This window comes from Pteropus medius, unplaced genomic scaffold, assembly GCF_902729225.1.
Source record: "Pteropus medius unplaced genomic scaffold, Ma_sr-lr_union100, whole genome shotgun sequence".
In the NCBI taxonomy this organism is placed as follows: domain Eukaryota; kingdom Metazoa; phylum Chordata; class Mammalia; order Chiroptera; family Pteropodidae; genus Pteropus; species Pteropus medius.
In genome coordinates, this window is record NW_024340851.1 from 652,040 (window position 1) to 679,711 (window position 27,672).

General features: G+C 40.1%; 1 protein-coding gene across 1 annotated transcript; it reads left to right on the forward strand.

The window, feature by feature from the left end:
• Positions 1-911: 911 nt before the first annotated feature.
• On the forward strand, positions 912-27,605 carry PGK1 (phosphoglycerate kinase 1). The gene is made up of 11 exons (XM_039849354.1): positions 912-1,073; positions 9,534-9,584; positions 12,223-12,378; positions 12,489-12,633; positions 18,890-18,993; positions 19,627-19,746; positions 24,458-24,572; positions 24,816-24,995; positions 26,185-26,362; positions 26,649-26,747; positions 27,118-27,605. Exons 1-11 carry the CDS (start codon positions 1,009-1,011, stop codon positions 27,156-27,158), a joined length of 1,254 nt encoding a protein of 417 aa, XP_039705288.1. The 5' UTR covers positions 912-1,008; the 3' UTR covers positions 27,159-27,605.
• Positions 27,606-27,672: the final 67 nt, after the last annotated feature.

Consider the following 27,672-nt stretch of genomic DNA (forward strand, 5'->3'; position numbering starts at 1 on the left):
AAATTTTTGTTTTTGATTTAAATTACTTCATTCCAGTCAACTCTGTAAGCCTGTTAGATACCCCACACCTAGTTCCTAACAATGGTGACTGTATTGTAGTAAAGTGTATAGACTCTCCATCTCGACTGCCTAGGTTTGAATCCACTACTTATAAGAGCTGGAGACCTAAGCAAGTCACTAAATCTCTCTGTGCATTAGTTACTTTATTTATAAAATGAGAATGACAGTACCTACTTCAGAGTTTTGTGAGCATTAGTTAATACATGAAAAATGTTGTATGTGTTTACCATTAGCATTGTGTCGTAACCAGAACAATTGCATTTTTTTTTATCATAAAAAAGGTGTTGGGGGAGGGACCTAGGCCTTTCTCGACTTCCAGGTCTCCATTATTAAGGCCACTTAGCAGCCTTACGTAGAATTCCATTTTGAGGAGCCAGGAAACCAGAGAATCTTCTTAACAGTTCTAGTGCCATTTGCATCGAGCCTGGTAGGGCTGCCGGGGAGTACTTGGGGTGGGGGCGGGGTGGAGCTTTTCCTCAGGCTGTCGTTGATTTGCATGAGCTGCAGCTAATTGGGCGTGGTGGCGGGGACCCAGGCAGCAACCTTGGGACCCACTCTCCCCTCGTCGCTCCGCAGCGCCACCTGCCTGCCTTCTCCTCCACCAGCCGGCCCAGCGGCGCCGCCTCCCGCTCCCGCCCTAAGTCACGAAGGTTCCCAGCGGCTCGCTGCGTGCGGGACGTGACAAACGTTAGCCGCACGTCCCACCAGTAAACTCACAGACGGACAGCGCCTCGGAGCAATGGCAGCGCGCCGGAGCCTTTGGGCTGCGTCCAATAGCGGCTGCTGTGCGCGGTGCTCTGGGTGTGGCGGCCGGGAAGGGGCAGGGCTGGGGGCGAGGCTGGGGAGCGAGACGGCGGGTTTCAGTGGCTATAGTCATTTCACACGCGTTCCACTTCTGTCTCTGCCGCTGACTGATCCCCTGCTGCTCGCAGCTGCTGTATTGCTAGGATGTCGCTTTCTAACAAACTGACTCTGGACAAGCTGGACGTGAAGGGGAAGCGGGTCGTTATGAGGTAATTCTGCCTATTTTCCCGCGCACCCCTGGGGCTCTGCCTCAGCTTCTCCGGCCCGGGCCGCCTTGCTTCCCTGCCTGTCCAAAGTTGCTTTTAGTGCTCGGCTCGTCCCTGTGGATCCTAGTCGTGCTGGGCTAGGCTGCCTACCATTGTGACCGAGGCTTTGCCCAGGTTTAACGATTTCTAACCATATTTTCCCCAGCACAGGAAGACAGCCGTAGTTGCCCTTTCGGGATGGCTCCACCGAGGAAAGGCTCAGGTTGCTGGGACACATTTTGCCAGCTTTCTCTTTTCTGCCATGCAGTTCCGTCGCCTCTAGCTCTTAGTTGGCGTGGCGGGACCTAAGGCTTAGCCTGCAAATCCCTAGGCCCCAAGGTAGGGACCTTGAAAGGTCATTTGGTTAGTTTCCCTGCCCTGCCCCCAACCCCCGCCCTAGACCATCACAGGCAAAGGATAAACCGCCCACATTTTAAAGGCCCCTGCAGAAAAGGAAATCTTTTTCAGTGATTTAAATGTTCAGGAGAAGAACTCCCCCTACCCAAAGCATTGGGGGTAGGAGAGTGAAATGGGGCGGGGTGTACTGAAGGCTGCCCTGCAGAGCTTACGTAACAGGCCTCTACTGCCCTACCAAGTCGTTGGACCCCAGGCGTGGCGGGGTGGGGGAGGGTTGCATCAGGGTTGTGACACATTCTGGGTAGAGCAGGGTGTGGCTACTCTTGGTGTTCTCTAAACTCACCCCCAAGGGTGGCTAGAGAAACAGGATGTTAGAAGCGGGAAGGATTTCCCATGCGCTTTGTGGTCTCTTACTCTGCCCATGTGGATCCCCAGTCACTTAACCAACATGGCTTCTCCCTTATCTGCCCAAATTACCAGTATGGTGTATAGAACTTTTACATTTATTCTTTTTGTAACGTGGTACATTTGTGCATGCCAGGAGCAAAGTGCAGAAGGACAGGTATTTAACTGCTGCACTTTAATTGTTATATACCTTGAGAGTATCCAAGGGTGGTGCTTTCCGTAAGGGCTTGCTTTGATAGTCTTGTGTAGTCTTGTCCTTTTTGGGAAGTGAGTGATTGATGGGCAGGCATGTGAATGGTGTGATTCAGCCCCTTTCCCAATTTGGGCTGGTTCAAGTGAGGGCATCTTTTGGATTTTAACAGACACATAAGGCGGTAAGGAATCTCCCTTTACCCTAGGCTTAAGCATATGAAGGCACTATGATTTAGAGAATAGTGTGAGTACCCTAAAAATTCATGTAGTTCCCCTTTCCCTCTTAATTTCAGTCTAGCCACTATTAATTTGCAAGTGACCTGTGCCTTGCTATGGGAATAGTCAGAAGAGCTCAATAACATCTGGCCATGAGAAATATCTGGTGTCTCATTTTTCCTAAATTATTTAGGCCTTTCCATTCTAGACAAAGTAGGAATTACAGCCATCCCAGTGTTAGACAAGGGCCCTCTCTACCCATCAGATGATGTTAAGGAAAGGGCATAGACCCTATGAAAAACAGGTCAGGTGGACATTGGCATGCAGCCAGATCTTGGGTTTTGATTATTTCCTCCCATCTGCTCTATGCTCAATGCTGACCTTTCCAGATGCATGCACCATCTGAAAGTCAGTGGATGGGGCATCAACACTGGTCATCTTCCTACAATTGCAGTTTGAGGCTTTATCTCCTCTCTCCTGGGTAACTGGCTTGAGGAATTAACTGGGCAGGTTGGGAGTGAGACTAGAGGAGGTACTTACCTTTTCTCTCTCTGGACCTAATGAAATATCTTTCTGCCCAAGAGCGCAAAGTTTCATTCAACACAGATTAACCCTGAGCCTTGAAATGGTTGGCTAGTCCTGTTTTGCTGATGGAAAATGACCTGTCCAAGGTCACTAAACTACCAAGTTGGTGGCAGAGCCAGGTCTAGAAGTCCATCTCCTTGGCTACTACCCACCAGATCTTCTGAATACTTGGACACAGTGAACAAAGACAGGTTAAAATAGACCTTTTGTCTGCTGAAGGTTGCAATTAATAATTTCCCAACCCTGTAGTCGGGATAAATTCTATTTATTTGGCTTGAGAACAGGAAGTTACTTTATTCCCTGATTATTAACATATCTTTTGAACAGAGAGTCACATGGTAGCACTACTTTTTGGAAAGCCTAGGCAGCCATTTTTGTCAGCTCAAATTTCTTTTTGTCTCAATGCTGTTATGTGGTGATTGCTGGCAGTGTTTCCAAGTTAGGGCCTCCTGAGTAGTGGCTGCTTCACTTGTCTCCTTTTTTTGTCCTGCAGAAGAGAGCTTTGATGTTTGTTGAGTCTTCTGGCCCCTGCTTTAATTGCCATGGGAAATCGATTTGTTGAGGGGACTTTTGATAGCCAGAAACCTCTGACTGAATAATTACCATGTTCCACATCCGTTTTTTGGGACACCAGTTAACTTACCTTTGAATAAACTTTCTGCTTATTTTTGCAATGTCATTTCCTTTCTTCTTCTCATTGGTTGCCAGTCATACTGCTTTGCTTTTTCTCTAACCTGTTGTTACTTGTTAAGCCACAGCCTGATGTAGTGGAAAAAGAAATGGAGAGGAAAAACAGCAGATTTAAAAGAAGGCTCTAACACAGCCGTAATACCCCAATTTTCCAGTCAAGGGCGGTAAAGCAAGGGTGGACCTGGTTCCTTTGAGAGCTTTTAATGGAACTGGACCTGGACTCCTGAGATTTTAGGTGATAGAGACTTGATATTCCAACTGAGCAATATTTTTAACACTTTATTTTGAAATAATTATGGATTCATAGGAGGTTGCAAAGATAGTAGAGAGGCCTTTGTTCACCCAATTTACCCATTGTATACATCTTAATAATTATAATACAATATCAAAAGTAGGAAGTCGACTTTAGAATAAAGCATATAGTTCTATGCTATTTTATCACGTGTAGATTTGTGTAACTCCCACCACAATCAAGATATAAAAAAATTGTTTGATCACCACCAAGATCTTCATTATGCTACCCCTTTAGTTATAGCTCCTCTTCCTCCCTTCTTAACCTCAGGTAATTACTCATCTGTCTTGTTTCTAAAATTTTGTCATTTCAAAACTGTTATATAAGTGGAATCACACAGTCTATTACATTTTGGGATTGGCTTTTTTTCACTCAGCATATTGCTGAATAGTATTCTGTGGTATAGACATTACACCATTTGTTTAGCCATTCACTTACTGAAGGACATCTTGGTTATTTCCAGTTTTGGGCTATTACAAATAAAGCTGCTGTGAACATTGAACATTCATGGACAAGTCTTGGTATGAACATATGCTGTCATTTCTCTTGGGGTAAACACTGAGGAGTAGAATTGTTAGGTCATATGCTTAACCTTTTGAGGAATTCCCAGACTGATTTTCCAAAGCAGCCACACAATTTTACATTCCCACCAGCAGTGTATGAGTGCTCAGTCTCTGCATCCTCGCCAGCATTTGGTGTTGTCATTATTTTTTATTTTAGCCATTCCGATAGGTGTGTAGTGATGTCTGACTTCATGCCTGAAGTTAAGCTTGGGAGTGTGTCAGGGAAGTGGAAAAGGGGTACAGATTTTACATAGAATGGAACAAGTGGAATGTATAGGCAAGAGCAGTTTCTGTGGAGTCCATATAGAGGAGGAGCTAAAAGCAGAGTTGTTGCTGAGAGAGTCTAGGAGATGATAAGGAGAGGTAATCCACAGGCAGTGAGAAGAGAATTCAAGTCCATTTCTCATCAGTAAGCTGTGCCATGGCTGCTTGGATAGATGAGACAGATTCTTGAGTGTTTCTGCCCCCCAAATTTCCTCCTTGTAAGGGCTTTGTGGTAGGGAGAAACACTGTGAGGGGTGCCTTGTGCTCAACCTCATGCCCTTAGCCCTTTTGACTTTGGGCCTTCTGGGAGGCTGTAGGGAGAGAAAAATGACCAGTGGTAATGGGATACTTTAACCTCTTTGGAATGCACTTAAGGGCTGGCAAGGGCCTTGTTCAGGATATTTAAAGAAGATGCTTAGAATCAAGTAGCCTGAAACTAAGGAGAGTGTATTTCTTTCTTCAGAGGCATGTGTACTGCCTTTAGCTTTGAAGACTTTAATTAAAATGCTTGAATATAGAATTATTCCCTCAACCCACCTTTGGAAAGGCTGTTCTTCAGTGAGGTAGATTGGAGTACAGGCATACCTCGTTTTATTGCGCTTCATTTTATTGCAAGTAACAGATAATGTGTTTTTGTTACAAATTGAAGATTTGTGCAATCCTGCATTGAGCAAGTCTACATGTGCCATGTTTCAACAGCGTTTGCTCACTTTGTTTCTGTGTCACATTTTGGTAATTCTTGCAATATTTCAAATTCTTTCACTGTTATTGTATTTGTTATGGAGATCTGTGATCAGTGATCTTCATTTGATGTTACTGTTGTAATTGTTTTGAGGTGCCGCGAACTGTGCCCATTTAAGACAGTGAACTCAGTTAAGTGTTATGTGTGTTCTGACTTGCTCTACTGACTGGCTGTCCCCCCATATCTCTCCCTCTCCTTTGGCCTCCCTATTTCTTGAGACACAGCAATATTGAAATTAGGCCAATTAATAACCCTACAAAGGGCCTCTAAGTGTTCTAGTGAAAAGAAGAGTTGCACATCTCTCACCTGAAATCAAAAGGTAGAAATGATTAAGCCTAGTGAGGGAGGCATGTTGAAAGCTGAGATAGGCTGAAAGCTGTTATCCAAGTTGTAAATGCAAAGAAAAAGTTCTTGAAGGAAATTAGAAGTGCCGTTCCAGTGAATACATGAATGATAAGAAAGTGAAACAGCTTTACTGCTGATACGGAGAAAGTTGTAGTGGTCTGAATAGAAGATCAGACCCGTCACAACACTTTTTTTAAGCCAAAGCTTAGTCTAGACCAAGGCTCTAACTCTCTTCAATTCTTTGAAGTCTGAGAGAGGTGAGGAAGCTGCATAAGAACAATTTGGAACTAGCAGAGGTTTGATTCATGAAGTTTAAGGAAAGAAGCTATCTCCGTAACATAAAGTGCAAGGTGAAGCAGCGAGTGCTGATGTAGAAGCTGCAGCGTTATCCAGATGTAGCTAAGATGATTAACGAAGGTGGCTACATACACTCAATAGATTTTCAATGTAGATGAAACAGCCTTATATTGGAAGAAGATGCCATCTAGTACTTTCATAGCTGGAGAGGAGAGAGCAATGCCAGGCTTCAAAGCCTCAAAGGACAGACTGACTCTCTTGTTAGGGGCTTATACAGCTGATGACTTTAAGTTGAAGCAGTGCTCGTTTACCATTTGGAAAATCCTGATGTCCTTAAGACAATCTGTTCCACCTGTGCTCTATGACGGGAACAAAGTCTGAATGGTGGCATATCTGTTTACAGTGTGGTTGACTGAATATTTTAAGTCCACCGTTGTTGCTTAGAAAGGGTTCCTTTCAAAATATTACTGCTCATTGACAATGTACCTGGTCATCCAAGATCACTGATGGAGATGAGATTAATGTTGTTTTCATGCCTGTTAACACTCATTCCGCAGCCCATGGATCAAGGAGTACTTTTGACTTTCAAGCCTTATTATTTAGGAAATACATTTTGTAAGGCTCTGCCATAGATAGTGATTCCTTTGGTAGATCTGGGCAAAAAGTCATTTGAAAACCTGGAAAGGATTTACCATTCTAGATTCTGTTAAGAACAATCATGATTTATAGGAAGAGGTCAAAACATCAGTATTAACAGAAGCTTGGAAGATGTTGATTCCACCTCTCATGGATGACTTTGAGGAGTCCAGGACTTCAGTGGAGGAAATAACTACAGATAGAAACTGTGTTAGAAATAGCAAGAGAACTCTAATTAGAAGTGGAGCCTTATGATGTGACTGAATTCCTTCAATCTCATGATAAAACTTTAATGAATGAGAAGTTGCTTAAGGATGAGCAGAGAAAAGGGTTTCTTGAAGTGGAATCTTCTCCTGATGAAGATGCTATGAAAATTGTTGAAATGACAACAAAGGATTTAGAATATTACATAAACTTAGTTGATAAAGCAGGGCAGGGTTTGAGAGGATTTGACTCCAATTTTGGAAGAAATTCTACTGCAGGTAAAATGTTATTAAACAGCATTTCATGCCACAGAGAAATTGATTATGAAAGGAAGAGTCAATCAATCAATGTGGCAGATTTCATTGTCTTATTTTAAGAAATTGCCACAGCCACCTCAGCCTTTAGCAGCCATCACCCTGACCAGTCAGTGGCCATCAACATCGAGGCAAAACCCTCCACCAGCAAAAAGTTTATGACTCGCTGAAGGCTCAGATGATGGTTAGCACTTTTTAAGCAATAAAGTATTTTTAAATTAAAGTTCGTACATTGTTTTTTTTTTAACACATATGCTGTTGTATACTTAATAGACTGCAATATATAGTATAAACATTTTTATGTGCAGCGAGAAACCAGAAAGAATTGCGAGACTCTTTTTATTGCAGTATTTGCTTTTTTGCAGTGGTCTGGAACTGGACTTAGAATATTGGTGGTCTTCTAGGACCTTGTAATTGTCTGCTAGGCCTCAGCCTTTGAGAGGAAGGGCTAGGAATGGAGCTTTATGATCAAGCACAGCAGCAATCTTCTTGATTAGGTCATACTTTCTGTGTAGTTCCTTAGTGTGTTTTTAGTGTAAACAGTAGTATAAACGGAGCTGCTATGCCAGAGGAACTGCCTGGCATGTTTTATGCTTCAAGTCTTTGGAATGTTAGAACAGGGCAAAATAACCTTTGTGGGCCAAGGACAACGTTTTGTCCCAAAAAACTGTTTGCAAAGATAGCAAGAAAACAGTTATGACTATGGACTGATGACTACTGGAAAGAAAATTAACGTTGTTTAGAATTAACATCATTGTTATGTTATCTGTACCAATAGAAATGCTTTCCTTATATTGATGTAATTGTTCCCCCTCCCTTTCTTAAGTATCCATTGCCTTTTTCTCCTACTTGGAACACTGGGCTTCTGCCTGAATCAGCAAGCTCCGAATGGCTATTCTTATTTACTCTAAATGCTTGTTACTTCTCACTTTGAAAGGTCTCTTATTTTTAGATTAATATTAGTAATAATTGATTTGCCTTTTACATTACAGAATTATGTTTTTGGAGCAGTATTAACATATGTAATAATAGTTACCACTTTTATGGTATTTACTCTGTACCAGGTACTCTTCTAAGCATTTTACAGATCGCTAACATTTAATTCTTACAGTAACATTCTACAGCTACAGAAAGAAACCACTTAAAAACAAGTCACGGGGATATGGTGTACAACTTAGGGAATAGAGTCAATAATATTGTGATAGCATTGTATGGTGTCAGATGGTTGCTCAACTTACCATGGTGATCATTTCTTTAGGTATATAAATGTTAAATAACTGCTATACACCTGAAACTAATACAATATTGTATGTTAGCTTCTTTTAATAAAAATCTTTAATTAAAAGGCTCTTGGCAGGCAAAACTTAGACCTTACAAATAACTACCACACACGTTTATTTTTAGTCAGATTGAAGTAGGCTGATGTTCTAAGGAGTTCAGAAGAAGGGGGAAGGAATTACTGATTCTTAAAAATGGTAAAGTAGTAATCTGGGTAAGAAAGGAGACTACAGAGTAAATTATTGCTTGTGTCATCCTGATCACTTCCTTCTAATTGCCTGTTTGTCTAGTGGGTAGAGTCATGTGTTCCACTCCTCTCAGGCTTTTTGAAAGAGACTTAGTTATCTCTCTTTTGCTAGAAAGATCCTATGTAAACTTGTTTTTGGACACTAGGTTTCTTTCTGGTCTCAAGGCCCCCAGCTGTTTCCAGAAAGTATATTATGTGTTTTATTTTTCTAGTTATTTTTTCTTTTGAGTGATGTTAGTTTCACTGGGACCCAGAAATAATATCAAAAGAATCAGAATAAAAATGTGTTCCTTATTACCCCTCACACCTCCAGCTACTGCTTTTATCAGATAATATCATGCCAGGCCCACGTAGAAATCTTTTTAGATGGAACAGGTTTTAGCTTCCTAGTTCTTCAGGGCTAGTTCCTGTGATTTAAGTTAGGTTTTATTTTTTATTTTTAAAAATTTCGCTTTTAAAGTATGAGATACATACCCAAAAGGCACATATCATAAGCTCAAAGAATTATCAAAAAATGAACACATTTGTGCAATCACCCAGGTCAAGAAATAGAACATTACCAGAAACCCAGAAGCTCTCTCTGGTGTCCTATCCCAGTCAGTACTTATTCCCTCCTCCCCATGGCTAACCACTCTTGATTTCTAATACTGCGGATTGTTTTTAGGGTGAGTTTTGAACTTCCAACTTCAACTTATTTATAACTGGTTCATTCAAAGTACCTCTTCTAATCTTTGAAGGAACAATATATTGATCATGGTGCTGTACCTGAACCTGAAACTTTGTTTTTTTTTTTTTAGAGTGGACTTCAATGTTCCTATGAAGAACAATCAGATAACAAATAACCAGAGGTAAGTTCCCTGCTAAGCCTTGAGCTAGGTTTAAGATGTGGGTGGGTATGGGTATATAGGATAGAATGTTTTTTTTTCTCTTATTGTAGAACTACAGTAACTTAAGCCATATGATCTTGGCTTTCCATCAACCCACCACTTGGTCTGCTTTCTTATGATAATGTAGAAATTGAAAAAATTAAGGTAATTTTTTTCTGTCCCTGTTTTTTGAAAATTTGAAGAATTTGGGGTTATGCATTTTTAAGAATGTCAAAGATTAAGGTAACTTGGCTTCCCTTGCAAAATGAACTCTGCAAGAGAAGGATTTTTTAATATCTATAATTATTAAGCCTACGTGTAGTGTTACAAGCTCCTATTCCAGATGGCCAAGATAAAATACGTTTTTGATTTAAGGGAAAAGACTTCAGAAGTAACATTTTCAGTTTGCTTAGGCTGCTTCAAATGCGTTGGCTCCTAGATTTAGAAGCAGAAATTTTAAGTGATAGTACTGCTCTTGATTTTGACTAGATTGTAAAAGAAGATATTTATTTTAAATTTTAAATAAAGGGTTTGAGCTGGGAAGGTGCTTTGTAGTGATCTAGACCAGTGCTGTCTAGTGTCAATATAATATGAGCCACATATAATTTAAAATTTTCTAGTTACCATATTAAAAAAAATAAAAAGAAATGGGTGAACTTAGTTTTCATATATTTAATCCATTAAATCCAAACAAATCATTTCAATATGTAATCAATAAAATAATGGGACATTTTTGAGATCCAGCATATATTTTACACTTAGAGCTCAATCTGGGCGAGTCACATTTCTAGTATTCACCAGGCACATGTGGCTGATGGCTACCGTATTGTAGAGTGCAGGTCTAGACCCAGAACATTTTCAGATATTGGCCCCGGAATGGAGCCTGGCAATCTGCCAAGCACATCCCCAGTGCACCATAATGGAAGGTCTTTGTACAAGGCAGCTCTGACCCTTCTGATTTTCATTATTTTCTGCAGCATACAGAAAAGATTGGAAATATGCCTATCAAGGTATTTAATGAATAAACAGCAGAGAGACATGTCTGAGTAGATCTTTTCATTTTCATAAATCCTTCGAGTTGATGAACAAAATAAATCTTTAGACATAATAGAACTTGCCGATAAGGGATAGCCTGAAGATTAATTTGCCTTCCTTGGGCAAACTTTGTACCTGGTTAAAGATTTCCTCTTTGCTTGGTATAAATGAGTTGTTATATCTGCCAAATAGCATAAGCTATTTGGAACATAACCAGGTTTTTTATTACTTGGTATTCTGCTGAAATGTCATCTTATCAGAGAGACTTTCCCTGGCTACCCTATCTAAAATCCCCTCCACCACTATTCCCCAATCATTCTTGTCCCCCTACCTTGCTTTATTTTCTCCATAGCTCTTAGTACCATCTGAGATAGATATATATTTTGTTTATTTGTTTATTGTTATTTCTCCTGTCATTAGAATTTCACTTCCACGAAAGTAGAAACTTTTATTTACGATTGTATTCTGGGAATCTGGAACAGTACCTGGTACAAAAGAAGCATTCAATAAATATTTGTTGAATAAATAAATGATTTTCTTATCAATTTTAATTTCTTAAAGACTGACAAAATGGGAAGTTAGTAGCAGGTTCGTAACAGCAATTTGAAATATGTAAAGGAAGTTTAATTATTTTTTTGGTTAAACTATAATGTAATAAAGACGATGCATTATGCAAACCACATTCTGTATAATGAATATATTTTTTCCTACTTAGGATCTGTAATGGGTGCAGAAAAGTTATTACAGTTCTCTCTAAATTTCCTTTAATGTTTTCAAGATTTAGGAATTTTATATTCCACAGTCACATGAGAGGGTTTTTTTTTTGGCGTCCCCAAGACCATCCATATGTTTGGTGATTTGCTAGAAGGACTCATAGGACTCATTATATAGTTCTCACTGCTAAAGTTTATTACAGCGAAAGGATGTATGACAGGATCAGCAAGGGGGAAAAGACACAGGCAGAATCTGGAGAAATCCATGCATGGGTTTCTGATGCTCTATGTTTCCTGTGAGGGAACACACTGAATGTGCTCGTTTCTCCAGCAATGAAAAAATGCAATAATTGTGTGCAATGTTTCTGCCTAGAAAAACCCATTAACCCATTAGGGGCCAAAAACCTTGGCCCCTAAGATTCTTATTGGGAACTGGTCACGTAGGTACCCTCTACCTAGCAACTACCAAAATTGCAGACTCCCAGAAGGAAGTAGGTGTTCAGCATAAATCACCTTGTTTGTGCAGACAGTCTAGGAACAGTGAATGGCTCTTGTCAGTTAAAGAACTGAAAGACCACTTTGAAAGCCAAATTCTAGACACCAGCCAAGGATCAACCTTGCAAGCAGGTTCTTCTAAAGATAGCTTTTCTGCACAGGGGGCAAAACAGGAAAATGTACAATCCTAGGGAGAGTTGGTATCGTAATTTACTTCTTCCCCTGAACATGAACCTAAGGACCATCATTGAGCCGAAAGTAGATTTGAAAGAATTTAAAGAAAAGGAGCTTTATGTTTTATGAGGCCGCGAATAGAATATTTTCCACTAATTCCTAGGAGTAACCTTGCTCTAATTGTTGTCTCTTTTTGGTTGCAGGATTAAGGCTGCCATCCCAAGTATCAAATTCTGCTTGGACAATGGAGCCAAGTCAGTTGTTCTTATGAGCCACTTGGGCCGCCCTGATGGTGTTCCCATGCCTGACAAGTACTCCTTGGAGCCAGTTGCTGCAGAACTCAAATCTCTGCTGGGCAAGTAAGTGCCAGGCTCTGGTGCTAGTGGAATCTGTGATAGGAGATGTTTTCAGGCATTTTGGTTCTTAACTTTCAGACTGCCCAAGAGTCTCCATCTTGTCCTCTCCCCAGGGATGTTTTGTTCTTGAAGGACTGTGTAGGCCCCGAAGTGGAGAAAGCTTGTGCTGACCCAGCTGCTGGGTCTGTCATCCTGCTGGAGAACCTTCGCTTTCATGTGGAGGAAGAAGGGAAGGGAAAAGATTCTTCTGGGAACAAGGTAGGACCTGTGATTTGACAGTGGGAGTGAGGATGGTTGAGTCTATAAGCCTTTGATTGAAGAATACAGGAAGCTCATGTTTATTTTTCCTTACACATCTTTTTATTGAAGTATAACATGCATATAAAAATGCACAAATACATTGCTTGATGAATGATCACAAAGTAAACACACCTGTGTAACCATAATCTAGGTCAAGGAATAGAATATTGCCAGCATCTCAAAAGCCTTCTTCATGTTCAAGTGGTTTTGAAATATCTTTGAAAAAAATATGTGAACACCATTTGAATGTAAGAGTATTCAGTGAACATGCTACTTCTAATTGTCCCTTTGTTACACACTTGGCCTGTGATACATGAGAATTTTTTTTCTGACAGTATGTGATAACCTATTGAAGAATAGGCTGATTCCCAAGTGCTGAGATCAGACATTCACATGTGGTTGTGGAGGTGAATGTCCATGCTACACCAGGTGTTCCTCCAGCAGGGTCAGTTTTAGATTTTGTGTCAAGGCTGGAACACTTTATAAGCAATAGTCCCTAGTGTATTATGGAAGGACAATCTGTTTTCTTATTTAGAAGGGGGAATTAAAGGCTCAAGCGTGGTATTTTTAAAACAGTCAATTAAATTTGGTATAATATGGGTTTTCTTATGTGATCAGTAAAAGTACTTTGCTAAGTCAAGCGGAAAGGGACTATTTGGGACAATTGATTATAGTTGGGTAAATGATGGTCACGATGATATTGCCTTGGATTTAAGGCATTTTTCTTAAAAGTGTAAAGCATTTTTCGAATTTCTCTTTAAGATAAGGAAGTACAAGTATCATCATTTCATGAAGAAAATAAGTCTCAGAAAAGCTGTCTGACTAAAGTTAGAGGGCAGTGGTTCTGTTACTGGCCTTTACATATAGCTTAGTCCATTAGATAAGAACTTTTTTTTTTTTTTTGGTAAAAAGCCAGACAATAAACATTTTAGGCTTTGCAGGCCACACAGTCAGTCACAACCATATATGGTCTGCCATTGTCATGCAAAAGCAGCCATAGGGGAAAAAAAAACAAAATTAAAAATCCAAAGAGAAACTTTAAAAAACCAACCATAGATAAGCTACAAAACAGATTATTATGACCTGACAACCAGAATTCAAATATTAAGCGATAAAGCTGGGTCTTTGAGGATGATTTGGAATTTGCCTTGTTGGTAGAAGCGAAGTGTAAGGCGCCCTTTGAGTACTTTCCATTTTTAAGGTCTGTAGTGTCTTGGGGAACAAGATGCTCGGTGGCTAGTGTCTCAATCTCCTGTTGTACTTCTGACATTTCTTAAGATTGTTGGAGTGCCTCCTTTCAAACAGTTTCTTTTCATAGCACTGTAGGCCCTAGTCTTGCCTTATTTTGCCTTTGGCATGGTCTTGCTATAGTAGTAGGAGTCTCATGCTGACCTAAAATTTGGTGCCCTTTTAGACTGAAACTCAAGCACAGACTCTAGGGCTTAGAAATGGCAGGAGGCAACCGGCAAATTGAGGCAAAACGTTTTATTCAGGAAGTGATGAACCAACTATGCTAGTCTATGACAGTTTTAGTTAACTTTACATTTAGTCTGCAATGACTTTCATTTCAATGCTTGAAATTTTAGGAGCCAATTATGAGTTTAAAATGGATTAAAAAAGAACATAAAATGTTTCCTTTATTCAGTGTGCCTGCATTGGTTTTTAGGAGCATTCTTTTCCTTCTAGTTATTAGCAGACCAAAAATGAGAAATGGGATTTTATTATTTCTATAGCACCTTTTTTTTCATGAATAGCTTTCAATTTGCCATTTTTCCTCAAATAGTTATTTTTTAAAATATTTTTTATTTTTCAATTATAGTTGGCATACAATATTATATTAGTTTCAGATGTACAACATAATGAACAGACATTTATATAACTTATGAAGTGATCACCCTGATATATCTAGTGCCCATCTGACACCATACATAGTTATTACAATATTATTGACTATAGTCCCTATGCTGTACTTTACATCTCCATGACTATTTTATAACTACCATTTTGTACTTCTTAATCCCTTCCCCCTTTCACTCACCCCCTAACTTCCCTCCCATGTGGCAATTCTCAAAATGTTCTCTGTATCTGTTTGTTCCTGTCTGCTTATTTTGTTCCTTAGATTCCACATGTAAATGAAATGATATGTCATTTGTCTTTCTCTGTCTGACTTATTCTACTCAGCACAATACTTTCTAGGTCCATCCATGTTGTTGCAGATGGCAAGATTTCATTCTTTTTTTATGGCTGGGTAATCTTCCATTATATATGTTTACCCCGTCTTCTTTATTCATTCATCCACTGATGGACACCCAGCTTACCTCCATATCTTGGCTATTATAAATAATGCAGTGAACATATGGATGCACATGTTCCTTCAAAGCAGTATTTTGGGTCTCTTTGGATAAATACCTGGAAGTGGGGTTACTGGGTCCTTCTTTGTCTTTTGTTATAGCCTTTGTTTTAAAGTCTATTTTGTCTGCTATAAGTATTGCTACCCCAGATTCTTTTTTTCATTCTCATTTTCATGAAACATCTTTTTTCTTTTTTCATCCCTTTCAGTCTGTGTGTGTCATTGATCTGAAGTGAGTCTCTTGTAGGCACCATATATGGAAGGGTCTTGTTTTCTCATCTATTCAGCCACCCTATCTTTTGATTGGAATATTTAATTTTTTTTCTTTTGAAGTACTTGTTAATAGCTATGTAGTTATTGACATTTTATTATTCATATTTTTGATACATATTTTTTTCTTCTTAAAGAAGTCCTTCCAACATTTCATGTGATACTGGTTTGGTGTTGATAAATTCCCTTAGCTTATTTTTGTCTGAGAAGCTATTTATCTGTCCTTCAACTCTAAATGATAGCTTTGCTGGATAGAGTAACCTGGTTGTAGGTCCTTCCTTTTCGTCACCTTGAATATTTCGTGTCATTTCCTTCTGGCCTGCAAAGTTCTGTTGAGAAATTAGCTGACAGTCTATGGGAGCTCCCTTGTATGTAACTAACTGCCTTTCTCTAGCTGCTTTTAAGATTCCCTCTTTGTCTTTAATGTTTGGCATTTTAATTATGATGCATCATGGTGTGAGCTTGTTCACGTTCACCTTGTTTGGGACTCTCTGCACTTCCTGGGGTTGTATGTCTACTTCCTTTGCCAGGTTAGGGAAGTTTTCTGTCATTATTTCTTTAAATAGGTTTTCAATCTCTTGTTCTTTTGGTACCCCTATTATGCGAATGTTGTTATGCTTGATGTTGTCCCAGAGGCCCCTTGGACTATCCTTACTTTTTGAGGGGAGAGGGATTCTTTTTTCTTGATGCTGTTCTGACTGGGTGTTTTCTGCTACCTTGTTTTCTAAATCACTGATTTGAGCCTCTGCGTCATCTAAACTGTTGATTCTCTCTAATGTATTATTCATTTCAGTTATTATATTCTTCATTTCTGACATTCTTTTTTATGTTTTCTATCTCCATTTCTATGTTTTATATCTTTGTTAAAGTTCTCACTGAGTTCACATACTCTTACTCTTGAGCATCCTTATAACCAGTGTTTGAGTAAACAGTTCATTGAGCATCCTTATAACCAGTGTTTTGAACTCTGCATCTGGTAGATTGCTTGTCTCCATTTTGTTTAGTTATTTCTCTGGAGCTTTGTTCTATTCTTTCATTTGGGACATGTTTCTTTGTCTCCCCAATTTGGCTGTCTCCCTGTGTTTCTATGTATTAGGTAGGGCTCCTAAGTCTCCTGGTCTTAATAGAGTGGCTTTATGTAGTATGTATCCTTTGGGGCCCAGTGGTGCAGTCTTCCCCGGTCACCTGAGCCAAGTAGGTACTCAAAGTGTGTCCCTTGTATGGTTGTATGTGCCCTCCTGTTGTAGTTGAGCCTTGTTTGCTGTTTGCACCTCGATGGGACCTTTGAGTTAATTGGTTGTGAGGCCTGGCTGGGTAGGGGCCGACCTGATGGAGTATGATTAACTTTAGCAGAACTCTGGTGCCTGCCCAGTCTGCCTTTTGGTTGTGTCTTCCTCAGATGCAGCCCTGGATGGTGCTCAGGCTCCTGCTGTAATAGAAGCAGGCCACTGGGCATGCTGGCCCAAGGGCCTCCTGGGAGGGACCCAGCTGCAGGCCAAGGTCAGCTGCAGCTTATGCTCCTCCTGGGCCACCTGGCAAGAGTCACCAAGTAATATGCAGATGGATGCCACCCATGCTATGCTTAGTGGTGCCTTGAGAGGCCAAGCCAAGAACTGTGGCTAGGTGCTGCTAATTCTGGGCTCAGGACTGCTCAGCAAGAGGTATGGGGCACATCAAGGTCAGATGCTGCTTCTTTGGGTTTTGTGAACCTTTGTGAGATTTAAGAAAAGTCTACAGCATGAACCAAGACAGGCCATTTGTATGGAAAAAAACCCACTGGAGGCAGCTTGAGTAGGTCCGCAAATTGGAAGTGACTGGATCTCAGGGAATTACCTAGGTGGGACAACCTATGTCAGCCAGGTTGATAGAGACGCACAGGTATGGCGGCTACCTGAATCTGTAACCTGGGTGCAGGGAGGGCTCAACAAAGGAACAATGGCCCAAATCTGTGATGCCTTTTGAGCTGCTGTCCCAGGCTGGAGCTCAGAGCAAGTGAGTCAGTCACCAAGTAAGTCTGCTACGGGCCCTTTAAAAAGAACGTTTGACTCTTCCAGCCCTCTGTCTCACTCAGCCACAATCTCCTCTGGTTTTCACAGCCAGAAGTTGTGGAGACTTCCCTTCCTGGCACTGGAGCCCTGGGCTGGGGAGCCTGGTATGCAGCCGAGACCCCTCGCCCTGCCGAGGGGATCTCTGCAGCCAAGATACTTCTCCCAATTCTCAACTGTCTCACGCAGTTGTGGGACTGGCCCGTTTCGTGTCTCTGCCTCTCCTACCAGTTTCAAAGTGGCTTCTCATGCTTGTTCCCCGTCGTAGGACTTCTGTTCAGCCAGACCTAAGGTGACTCTCAATGATGGATGTTCTGTAGTTGTAATTTTGATGTGGTTGTGAGAGGAGGCAAACACAGTGTCTACCATCTATGCCATCTTGACTGGAAGTCCCTAAAAACAGTTTACAAATAGAGGGGTTATTATTCCTTTTTAATATATGGGATAGAGAGCAATTTGCCAAAGGTTACATGGTGAATTAGTGTCAGAGCTAGGCCTAGAACCCAGGTCTCCTGCCATTCAGACAATGTTTTCATTACTATATCACTCATCTTCCAGTTACCAGTGGCATATGTTATTCTATTCTAGGGAGATTATGGAGGCTCTGCAGTCTTTAGTTTTAGTGCCCCTGCATTCTTTGGGTCATTAGAGGAAAGCCCCTGTTCTTTGTGGCAGTTGCCTTCATCTTGATACTTTAGGAGGATGGGAGTGGGCAGTGGCTAACATGAACATCTGCTCTGTGCTATATACTCTTCTGTGCTATGTCTCTGTTAATCTGTCTTCCTGTGCTTTTTCACTTAGTCTCCTACTGGAGACTCTTTGTTCATCCTGCCATCCTGCCCTCTGTCTCTTTTTGGGGGAATCCCTGGATAGTGAGCTGACATTTCAAATCCTTGTCTTCTACTTTTTGTTCCTCTCTCTCTCTTTTTATAGAAGTGTATTTCTTGTTTTCTCAGATTCCTAACTTCAGGAAAGGCCATATAAAATGCCTCCTTTTAATCAATATAAAATGTTTCTGGGGTCCTATCTTGTCATGTTTCCATCTGTCTTTTGTGTTCCAGCCTGTCCTTGTTGTTTTCATGAAGAATATGTGTGAGGACCTCTATGCCTTTGCAGAAAGGCCTTGTTAACCAGCATTTTGAGTCAAGTATAATCTGAACTTTTACAAGGAGAATATGTTAAAATGAGGATATGAGTCAAGATAAGGAGAGGGAAGAATAATTAGAATCTTGTCCTAGGAGCTGGGGAGAGGTCAAATGGATGTTGTTAGCTTCGTGTGATTAGAGGTTAAGCCATTGTTCAGGAACCTTAGGTTTGCAATATGAGGGAAGGCGAAGGAGAGCAGAAACATGCAGAAATGACCAAAAGACCTGGAATATTTGGAAGGAAGAACAGGTACTGTTGCTAATTGTAAAAATTGATGTCCCACCAACTCAGGGTCTTTAGAAATATTTAAGTGGACTCTTGATATGAAATCCTTTTGCAGTTGTCTTTGCAGCCATCAACATTTCCAGTTGTTGATTTTCTCATTTTTTGTTTTTCTATGCAGGTTAAAGCTGAGCCAGCTAAAATAGAAGCCTTCCGAGCTTCACTTTCCAAATTAGGGGATGTCTATGTCAATGATGCTTTTGGCACTGCTCATCGAGCCCACAGGTACTAAGAGTCTTGTTTGATGTCAAGCTGGAAGCAGTATTCCTCTGTTTACTAGAGCAGCTCAAGCTCTGGTTTGATTTTGGAGATTTCTGTATTACACTGTGATCCTGTAGGCTTCTATCTCCAATTGGAGCTACTGGTTAGACTGTGGCTCTTGTTTAAGTATTCCTGATCCGAAGAGGAAATAAAAGTAAAAAATGCTGAGAATTGTGGAGCTTTTTGTCAAGCTTAAATAAGTAGTTGCTCTTTCTCACTTTTGATGTTTCATATAAAGCTAACCCTTTGTGAACATTGTGGGATCAGAATCTTATGCTGTCAGTAGGAAGCAAATTGAGGACTCTTCTGTTGTCATCAACTGGCTGATTATGTATTGGGATTAAACCTTTGGCCTGAAGACTAATAATTGGGTATATTAAATTCTACTTAAGGTCATTGCTTTTTACTTGTACCCCTTGACCTTGCACTGTTAGTCAAAAATCTTATTATGTACCTGTGTTTTGCAGTTTAGGGATGAAAACCATAGTCTCTCAGAATCTCCGAAGTTAAAGTATTTCAGTGATAAGAAGATGGCCTCTAGAATTGGGAGAATTGGTAGGGATTGACTAAAGTTTGAATGTCTCTGGTCTTTTTTAGCTCCATGGTAGGAGTTAGTCTGCCACAGAAAGCTGGAGGTTTTTTGATGAAGAAGGAACTGAACTACTTTGCCAAAGCCTTGGAAAACCCAGAGCGACCCTTCCTGGCCATCCTGGGCGGGTATGAAGAACTCTTCAAGATCATGCTTTTAGTAATGTGTTTGCCTGGTAGTAGGCCATAACTTGGGCAGTTTATTGTCAGATAGCACAATCAAACTGGGTATCTGAGGATAATTTAATAAAGCGACTATCTACCAAAGGTAGCTTTTAGGGAAACTCAAAAAGGACAGTACAGTAATCCAGGGCTAGCAACAGCCATCACCATCATCATCTGTAGGCCTGAAGAAACAAAGGGAGGGAATAGTTATTAGAATCCAGAGAGGGTAGTTGTTTGGAAGGGGCCCCTCTGATAGGAACTATAGCCTTTGGTCAAGGGACATACGGATAGTCATATGGCAGGGAGGGGGCCGAGAACATAAATATTCTGATATCTTTTCAATCTCCTCCTAATTTACTCCCTCCCACCCTCAGTTGGCTGTAAGCCAGAGGGTTAAGGTGTTTCCTTGATGCAGTCCATGCAGGTCAGTCTCCTGGGACAGAGAACAGAGCCAAGGATAGAAGGTGGTTCTGGAGGGAAGAATGGGAAAGATCCACCATAGGTGCTCATCTAAAAATTAACGAAGCATTTGAACCTTTCATAATACGTACAATCTGGCAAGGAATAACTGAAAATCTCTTCATGTATGTTTAATATATCTTTTAGAACTCATTTCTCCAGATTACATACCATTTTATATTTTGCCCTGTGGGTAAAGGTACCATGTGGATAATAATATTCTAATGGCTTGGTTAAAAACAGAAATTTTAGAATTGTTGGGTCAAGAGGCTAGGAGGATAAATTCTAGGTGATAGAGTGGGGACAGGGACCTGGGACTGCTTAGAAAAGATAACTTCCTGTCACTTGGCATGGCTATCCTAGGTAGTAGCCTCTATGGCTGGATGTCTCTGACCTTCTATGAGCAGGGTTTCCCATCCCTCCCAGCCCTCCCCCACCCCATGAGACTGAACTCATTCATCATTTCCCCATGAAAGCTGACTCTGGAGTTGGGTATTAATTTCAAGTAGCATAGTTGCTCTAGGCTTTATGAGCCCAGTTTCAGGGTCCTAAAAATCAGGTGGGTACAGGTTATCTGTGTCCTCGAAGCATTGCCTCTCTTGTACACTGTGTTATAAAGGTCAGACTGATCCTTGCTTCACTGGAGATGTTATGAGCTGTCTGACCTTTTTCTCCAGCCTTCTGTAGACCTGGAGTATGGAAGTGAGTGCCACCTAGTGGTTATGATTAGGTTTTAGACTCAGTCCCAAGTAGATGTTTTAGGACAGTTGATGTGTGGAGGATTTTTTTGCTCTTTCTTGCAGTGTAGTCTCCTTAGACCATTAACAATTTTGGGGAAAGTTTTACATTTTATGAAAAACTATTGTGGAAACAAATATACACAGAAGTTGAGAGAACAGTATAATAAACCCTCAGGTACCTATCACCTTGTTTCAACAATTTTTTTTTTTATTTTTTAAAATTTTATTGTATTAGTTTCAAGTATACAGTACATTGGTCAGACATTTATATAGTTTATAAAACTAATTGCTCTTTCTCTCCTCTGGCTCTCCTCCTAGCCAACACATTAATGTTAACTGCAATCCCTTTGCTGTGCTCCCCATCCCTGTGACCATCTATCAATGACTAATTTGTACTTCTTTAACCCTTCACCCCATTCTCCCAGCCCCTCAACCCCTCTCCCCTTTGGCTGTCACCAGATTGTCCTCTATATTTGTGAGTCTCTTTTCGATTAGGTTGTTATTTTTGTTCCTTAGATTCTGCATATAAGTGAAATCATATGGTATTTATCTTTCTCTGTCTGACTTATTTCACTCAGCATAATAATCTCTAGGTCCATCCATGTCAGTGCAAATATTAATGGCTGAGTAATATTCCATTGTATATATGAACCATAACTTCTTTATCCAGTTATCTGTTGATGGGCATTTAGATTGCTTCCATATCTTGGCTATTGTAAATTGTGCTGCCATGAATATTGGAGTGTGTAGATCTTTATGAATTATTGTTTTGGTTTTCCCTGGATAAATACCTTTTGCTGGGTCAAAGGTATATCCATTTTTAATTTTTTGAGAAACCTCCGGACTGTTTTCCATAGTACCAATTTGCAGTCCCAACAAGTGTATGAAGGTTCGCTTTTCTCCACGTCCTCTAACACACTTGCTGTTCTTTGATTTATTGATGATAGCCATTCTGACAGGTGTGAGGTGATATCTCATTGTGGTTTTAATTTGCACTTTTCTGGTGATTAGTGACCTTGAGCATCTTTTCACATGTCTATTGGCCATCTGTATTTCCTCTTTGGAGAAATATCTGTGCAGGTCCTCTGCCCATTTTTTAATTCGATTTTTTTTTTTGTTGAGTTGTATGAGTTCTTTATATATTTTGGATATTAACCTCTTATCAGATGTATCATTAGAGACTATCTTCTCCCATTCAGTCAGTTGTCTTTTTTTTTTTTGTGTGTTGATGGTTTCCTTTGCTGTACAAAAACTTTTTAGTTTGATGTAGTCCCGTTTGTTTATTTTTTCTTTTGTTTCCCTTCAGATTTTATCTGAAAAGAAATTAACCGTTAGCAATATCAGAGAGTTTACTGCCTATGTTTTCTTCTAGAAGTAGAAGTTTTATGGTTTTGGGTCTTAACATTTAAGTCTTTAATCCATTTTGAGTCTCTTGTATACAGTGTAAGAAGGTGGTCCAGTTTCTTTTTTTTTTGCACGTATCTGTCCAATTTTCCCAACGCCAGTTATTGAAGATACTGTCTTTACCCCATTTATATTCTTTCCTCCTTTGTCATATACTAAGTGAGTGTTGTTTCAACAATTTTCGACATTTTTGCCAATCTTGTTTCATCTATCCTCTAATCCTTTTTTTACCTGGAGTATTTTAAAGCAAGCCTTAGATATCATATAATTTCACTTATAATACTTCTGTATGCATCTCATAACTAATAAGGAGATTTAAATAACCACCATGTTATACATAACAAAATTTAAGTTTCATTTAAAATACCTAGTCTGTATTCAGAAGTTCTTGATCATCTCAGAAATGTCTTTTTACAGTTGGTTTGTTTAAGGATCTAAATGAAGTCCATGCATTGCATTTGGTTGTCAAGTATCATTCTATAATAGTCCACTCTTCCTTACTGTTTTCATTCTATCAACATATTGAAGAAGTAGGGAATTTGAGCTATAGACTATTTCACATTCTTTAGAAGCGGTTGAGTCTCTTTCTTCCTTTTTACTTATTTCCTCTTCACCCCTACCCCGTGTATGTATGTGTGTGCATGTGTGTATATAACAGTTAATGCAGTCTTATCCTTTGTGATAACCAGCCTTTATAAGTGAGATAAGCAGTCTCTTGTCATCCATTCTCCCACATCACTATTATTTTGAACCTTCATTTCACAAATCCTAGCATAGGGCCTATCACTGACACATCAGTGATAGGGCCTATCACTGAAACATCATCTTGTTTATTGAATGAAGAGGGAAACAGGCCCAAGGTGATTTGTTCATTTAAGTGGGATTTTGATATATCAGAATGTATAAGGAAGACAAGCTATTTACTTATGTGGGGGATTTTATTTTATTATATTTTATTTTATTTCCCTTACATACCTTTATTCCTTTCTTTTTTTAACCAAAAAAAGGTTTTCTTATAAAATAAATTTTGGGCAAACATCATGCAGCCCTTCTTGATGATTTTTCTCCCAGAGAACAAAATTCAAAAGGGCCCTATGGGGCAGGGAACCCCTATGTGGGAGATTTTAAAGGTTGTGCTTCAAGTGAATTGGTTTTTCTTTAGTTTCTTTTTTCTCTCACAGGGAGGTGAAAGGATATGTGTATTTATTGTCTTATTTCCCTCTACTAGAATATAAGCTCCAAAGAGGTAGGGATCTTTTGTTTTTGCCACTTTGTTTCTCAGAGACCTAGAATAGTGCTTGGCACAGAGTAGATGCTCAATAAATGTGTTGAATCAAGTGATCCAATAGAATAATGAATGCCATAAAACAAATGTCCCAGCCACTGAGCATAGACTTAAGAGTGTGAATATCTGTCGATTTTTGCTCAGTATATATTCATTTGATATATAATGTGATCCCTGCTGTAGGGGTAAGACAGTTCTGAGTGGGCTCAGGGAATCCCACAATTAGCAATCTTACTTAGGTATAATTAACAATCTTGACTCTCTGATTTTTATTTTGGTGGGGGGAGCAAAAGAGGCCTATTTGGAACTCATTTTTCCTTTATAGTAGGCCTTCTTAGCCCTTCTTGGTCTAGAGCTATACCTGAAAACAGGGGTCCCCAAACTTCAGGCCACGGACCATTACCAATCAGTGGCCTGTTAGGAACCAGGCCACACAGCAGGAGGTGAGTGGCGGGTGAGCGAGCGAAGCTTCATCTGTATTTGTAGCTGCTCCTCAGCACTAGGATCACCACCTCAGCTCCACCTCAGATTATCAGGCATTAGATTCTCATAGGAGCACTGGCACCTGGTGCCAAAAAGGTTGGGAACCGCTGCCTTTAAAAGGATTTCTTAGAAATGGATTGGTCTTTTGGATTGGAGAAGTATAGGGCAAAGTTAATCAATACTTTTGTCACTTTGTGGGGGCATTTCTTTGTTCTTGTGCCTTGAAATAAAAACTCTGACTCTGTGTAATAGCACTTCCTTAATTCATTGTTAGTTTGGTGATGATTCTTGCTTTTTCTTCTAGAGCAAAAGTTGCAGACAAGATCCAACTGATCAATAATATGCTGGACAAAGTCAATGAGATGATTATTGGTGGTGGAATGGCTTTTACCTTCCTTAAGGTGCTCAACAACATGGAGGTAGGAAACCAGTGCCAGGTGGATTTGAAATAGCTCTCCATGAGAAATAACAATTTATGTAAATTTAAAAAACCAGCTTCTGACATGAACCCTAAAAACTTCCATTCTTATTTATTTTGACAAGTTGTTTTTCTTTTGTCTTGGAATTGTTACTTTATGTTGTATCTTATTTCTGTCTGCTTTGTGAGGTAATCATGTTCTTCGTATAGAGGCTGATCTTCATCATCTTGGTCCCCTATGTAGATTGGTACTTCTCTGTTTGATGAAGAGGGAGCCAAGATTGTTAAAGACCTGATGTCCAAAGCTGAGAAGAATGGTGTGAAGATTACCTTGCCTGTTGACTTTGTTACTGCTGACAAGTTTGATGAGAATGCCAAGACTGGCCAAGCCACTGTAGCTTCTGGCATACTTGCTGGCTGGATGGTGAGTCACTTGAGTGGTTGGTAGTATGAGTTAACAAAAACATTTTGGTATCATTCATTTAACCAACCAACAAGCATTTTAAAAGAATCTCTATAAGAAATCTCTGTCAGAAAGGGCTCCAAATGTACTGAGGCCCTCCTTGGAGGAGAATCTATGAGCGAAAGCAGTGGTATCAGATTGCTGCTGTGTTCATCAGTAATGTGGGGACAAAACAGTTTTTTTTTGTTTATTCTAAATTAAAATTAACTATGTGCTGGGGACAAATGCAGTATACTTTCTTGGTTTAGGCTGTTCTGGATTATGTTGCTACCTAAAGCATGTATAAGAAATCGTTCTTTGAAAACATTAAGATAGTAAAAGTGTACTGATACTTTGTATCAGTATATGTGTATGTATGTGTATATTAAAGACTAAATATTTGATTGTTGTGTTCTCCACATCATTTTAATAGCTGAATAGAATTGTATCATGTTGACATACTAGTTTGCTTAATAGTTTTCCTTTTGTTAGGAATGTGGGTTTTATTTAGTTCAGTGTTTCTCATAGTGTGGTCCCAAGGACAGCAGCATATGCATCACTTTGGAATTTGTTAAAACATGCAAGTTCCTTGGGCCCATCCTAGACCTACTGAATCAAACTGGGGATAAAGCCTAGCAATTTGTGCTCAAACTAGCCCTCCTGGTGATTGTGATGCACACCAAAGTTTGAGAAGCTCTGATCTAGTTCTTTGTTTCTCAACTTCAGCACTGTTGACATCCCAGGTAGTTTTTGCTGTGTTGTGGAGGGCTGCTGTTGCATTGTAGGATGTTTAAGGCATCTTTGGCTACTAGGTGCTAGTGGCAACACCCTCCACAAGTTGTGACAACCAAAAATGTCTCGACATTGCCACATGTTCCCTGAGGAGGGGCAGAATTGACCCTGGTTGAAAACCACAGATTTAGTTTTTTACAATCATAATAGTGTGGCTAAGAATGTTTTAATCAAATAACTTGAGGTTTTCCCTTAGACTTGATCTTCTATAAAGGGCATGAACAGGTTTATACTTTTAAAAGACTGAAGAGTATCTTGGTTTTAGAAGAAACTCTGGTGTTGGTGTTCAGCCTTAATTCTGGTCTTGGTGGAGGTGGTATTTGCTTCTCTAAGTAGCTTTTCTTGGTAGCTCATCCTCTCTTTTAACTCTACCCTATAGGGCTTGGACTGTGGTCCTGAGAGCAGCAAGAAATACGCTGAGGCTGTCGCCAGGGCTAAGCAGATTGTGTGGAATGGACCTGTGGGCGTATTTGAATGGGAAGCTTTTGCCCGAGGGACCAAAGCCCTCATGGATGAAGTGGTGAAAGCCACTTCTAGGGGCTGCATCACCATCATAGGTAAGGGGTCCTGTACAAAGCTAATTCCAGTGTGAGCTGGCAGAATTCTTATCAGAGGAAAGTAGAAGGGAAATGGGTAATTTTTCTTAGGTTTCTTGACACTGGTTGCATCTTGAGAGCTAAATGGGCATATAATTCATGGAGGAGCATCTTAATGAGATGGAATTGGGGGTTCATCAGCTACCATTTGGGCTTGAGAGTGCAATGTCTTATAGTTTGGGTGCCAGTCTTTTTTCTTTTTTTCTTTTCTCTCCTTTCCCTTTTTACTTGGCTATTCATTCAACAGGTGGTGGAGACACTGCCACTTGCTGTGCCAAATGGAATACAGAAGATAAAGTCAGCCATGTGAGCACTGGGGGTGGTGCCAGTTTAGAGCTCCTGGAAGGTGAGGTTCTTTCCTGTTTTTTGGCTTGTTTGGGGGAAGGATAGGGGTTATGCAGTTAGAGGTGGGTAGAATGCAGTGGAGATAGTAGGTAGTGTTGTCATTAGCAGTCATTTTTAGCTGGGCAGTACAAATGGAGGAACTTTAAATAAAGCTCCTGGCATTCCATTTGAGGTGGGGAGGGGCAGATAGGAAAACTTACTCTCAAAGATGTTACACTCTAATGGACCTGGGACCCAAAATGTAAATGTTTCCCAACTCCTGGCCATATATCCTAAAGAGCAGACATGTTACAGAGAAGATAGAAGGTGGCGAATCTGGCTTAGTGGATCCTATAGTAATGCTGTCTCTGTGTGCGCTCTCTCTAAAACAGGTAAAGTCCTTCCTGGGGTGGATGCTCTCAGCAATGTTTAGTACTTTCTGCCTTTTGGTTCCTGTGCACATCCTGTGAGTCAATTTAGCGCTTTCCACATCTCCACTTGGTATTAACTAAAATCTTCCCCCATGTCAGGATTCAGCTAGTGGCCAAGAGATGCAGCATTAGGAACCCTTAAGCAGTTGCACAGCATCTCAGCTCATCTTTACTGCACCCTGGATTTGCCTACATTCTTCAAGATGCCATTTGAATTTCTTAGTAACTAAACCATTGTGCATTCAAGAGTGCATGTATTTATATTTTGCCTGTTAAAAGAAAGTGAGCTGTTAGCTTAGTTCTCTTTTTAGAATAGCTTATTCTGGCTAGCTTTGTCATTGTTTCACTACTCAGCATGGAAACAAGATGAAATTCAAATTGTAGGGAGAGAGGGAGATGAAGTTCGTGATCTATTAAATAAATAATAAAAGTATCCATTGAAACTGGGATTTTTTTCCTGTCATTCTTTGTTAGGGTGAGAACACTCTTGAAGGGATCAAATCATCTACATTTCTG

What these genes read in the sequence shown, in the direction of transcription:
- PGK1 (XM_039849354.1), top strand. Translation starts at nt 1,009, where the DNA reads ATGTCGCTTTCTAACAAACTGACTCTGGACAAGCTGGACGTGAAGGGG. An exon ending in GGGAAGCGGGTCGTTATGAG is followed by an intron (nt 1,074 to 9,533) that starts GTAATTCTGCCT and finishes TTTTTTTTTTAG; the next exon opens with AGTGGACTTCAATGTTCCTA. An exon ending in GGGCTGCATCACCATCATAG is followed by an intron (nt 26,363 to 26,648) that starts GTAAGGGGTCCT and finishes TTCATTCAACAG; the next exon opens with GTGGTGGAGACACTGCCACT.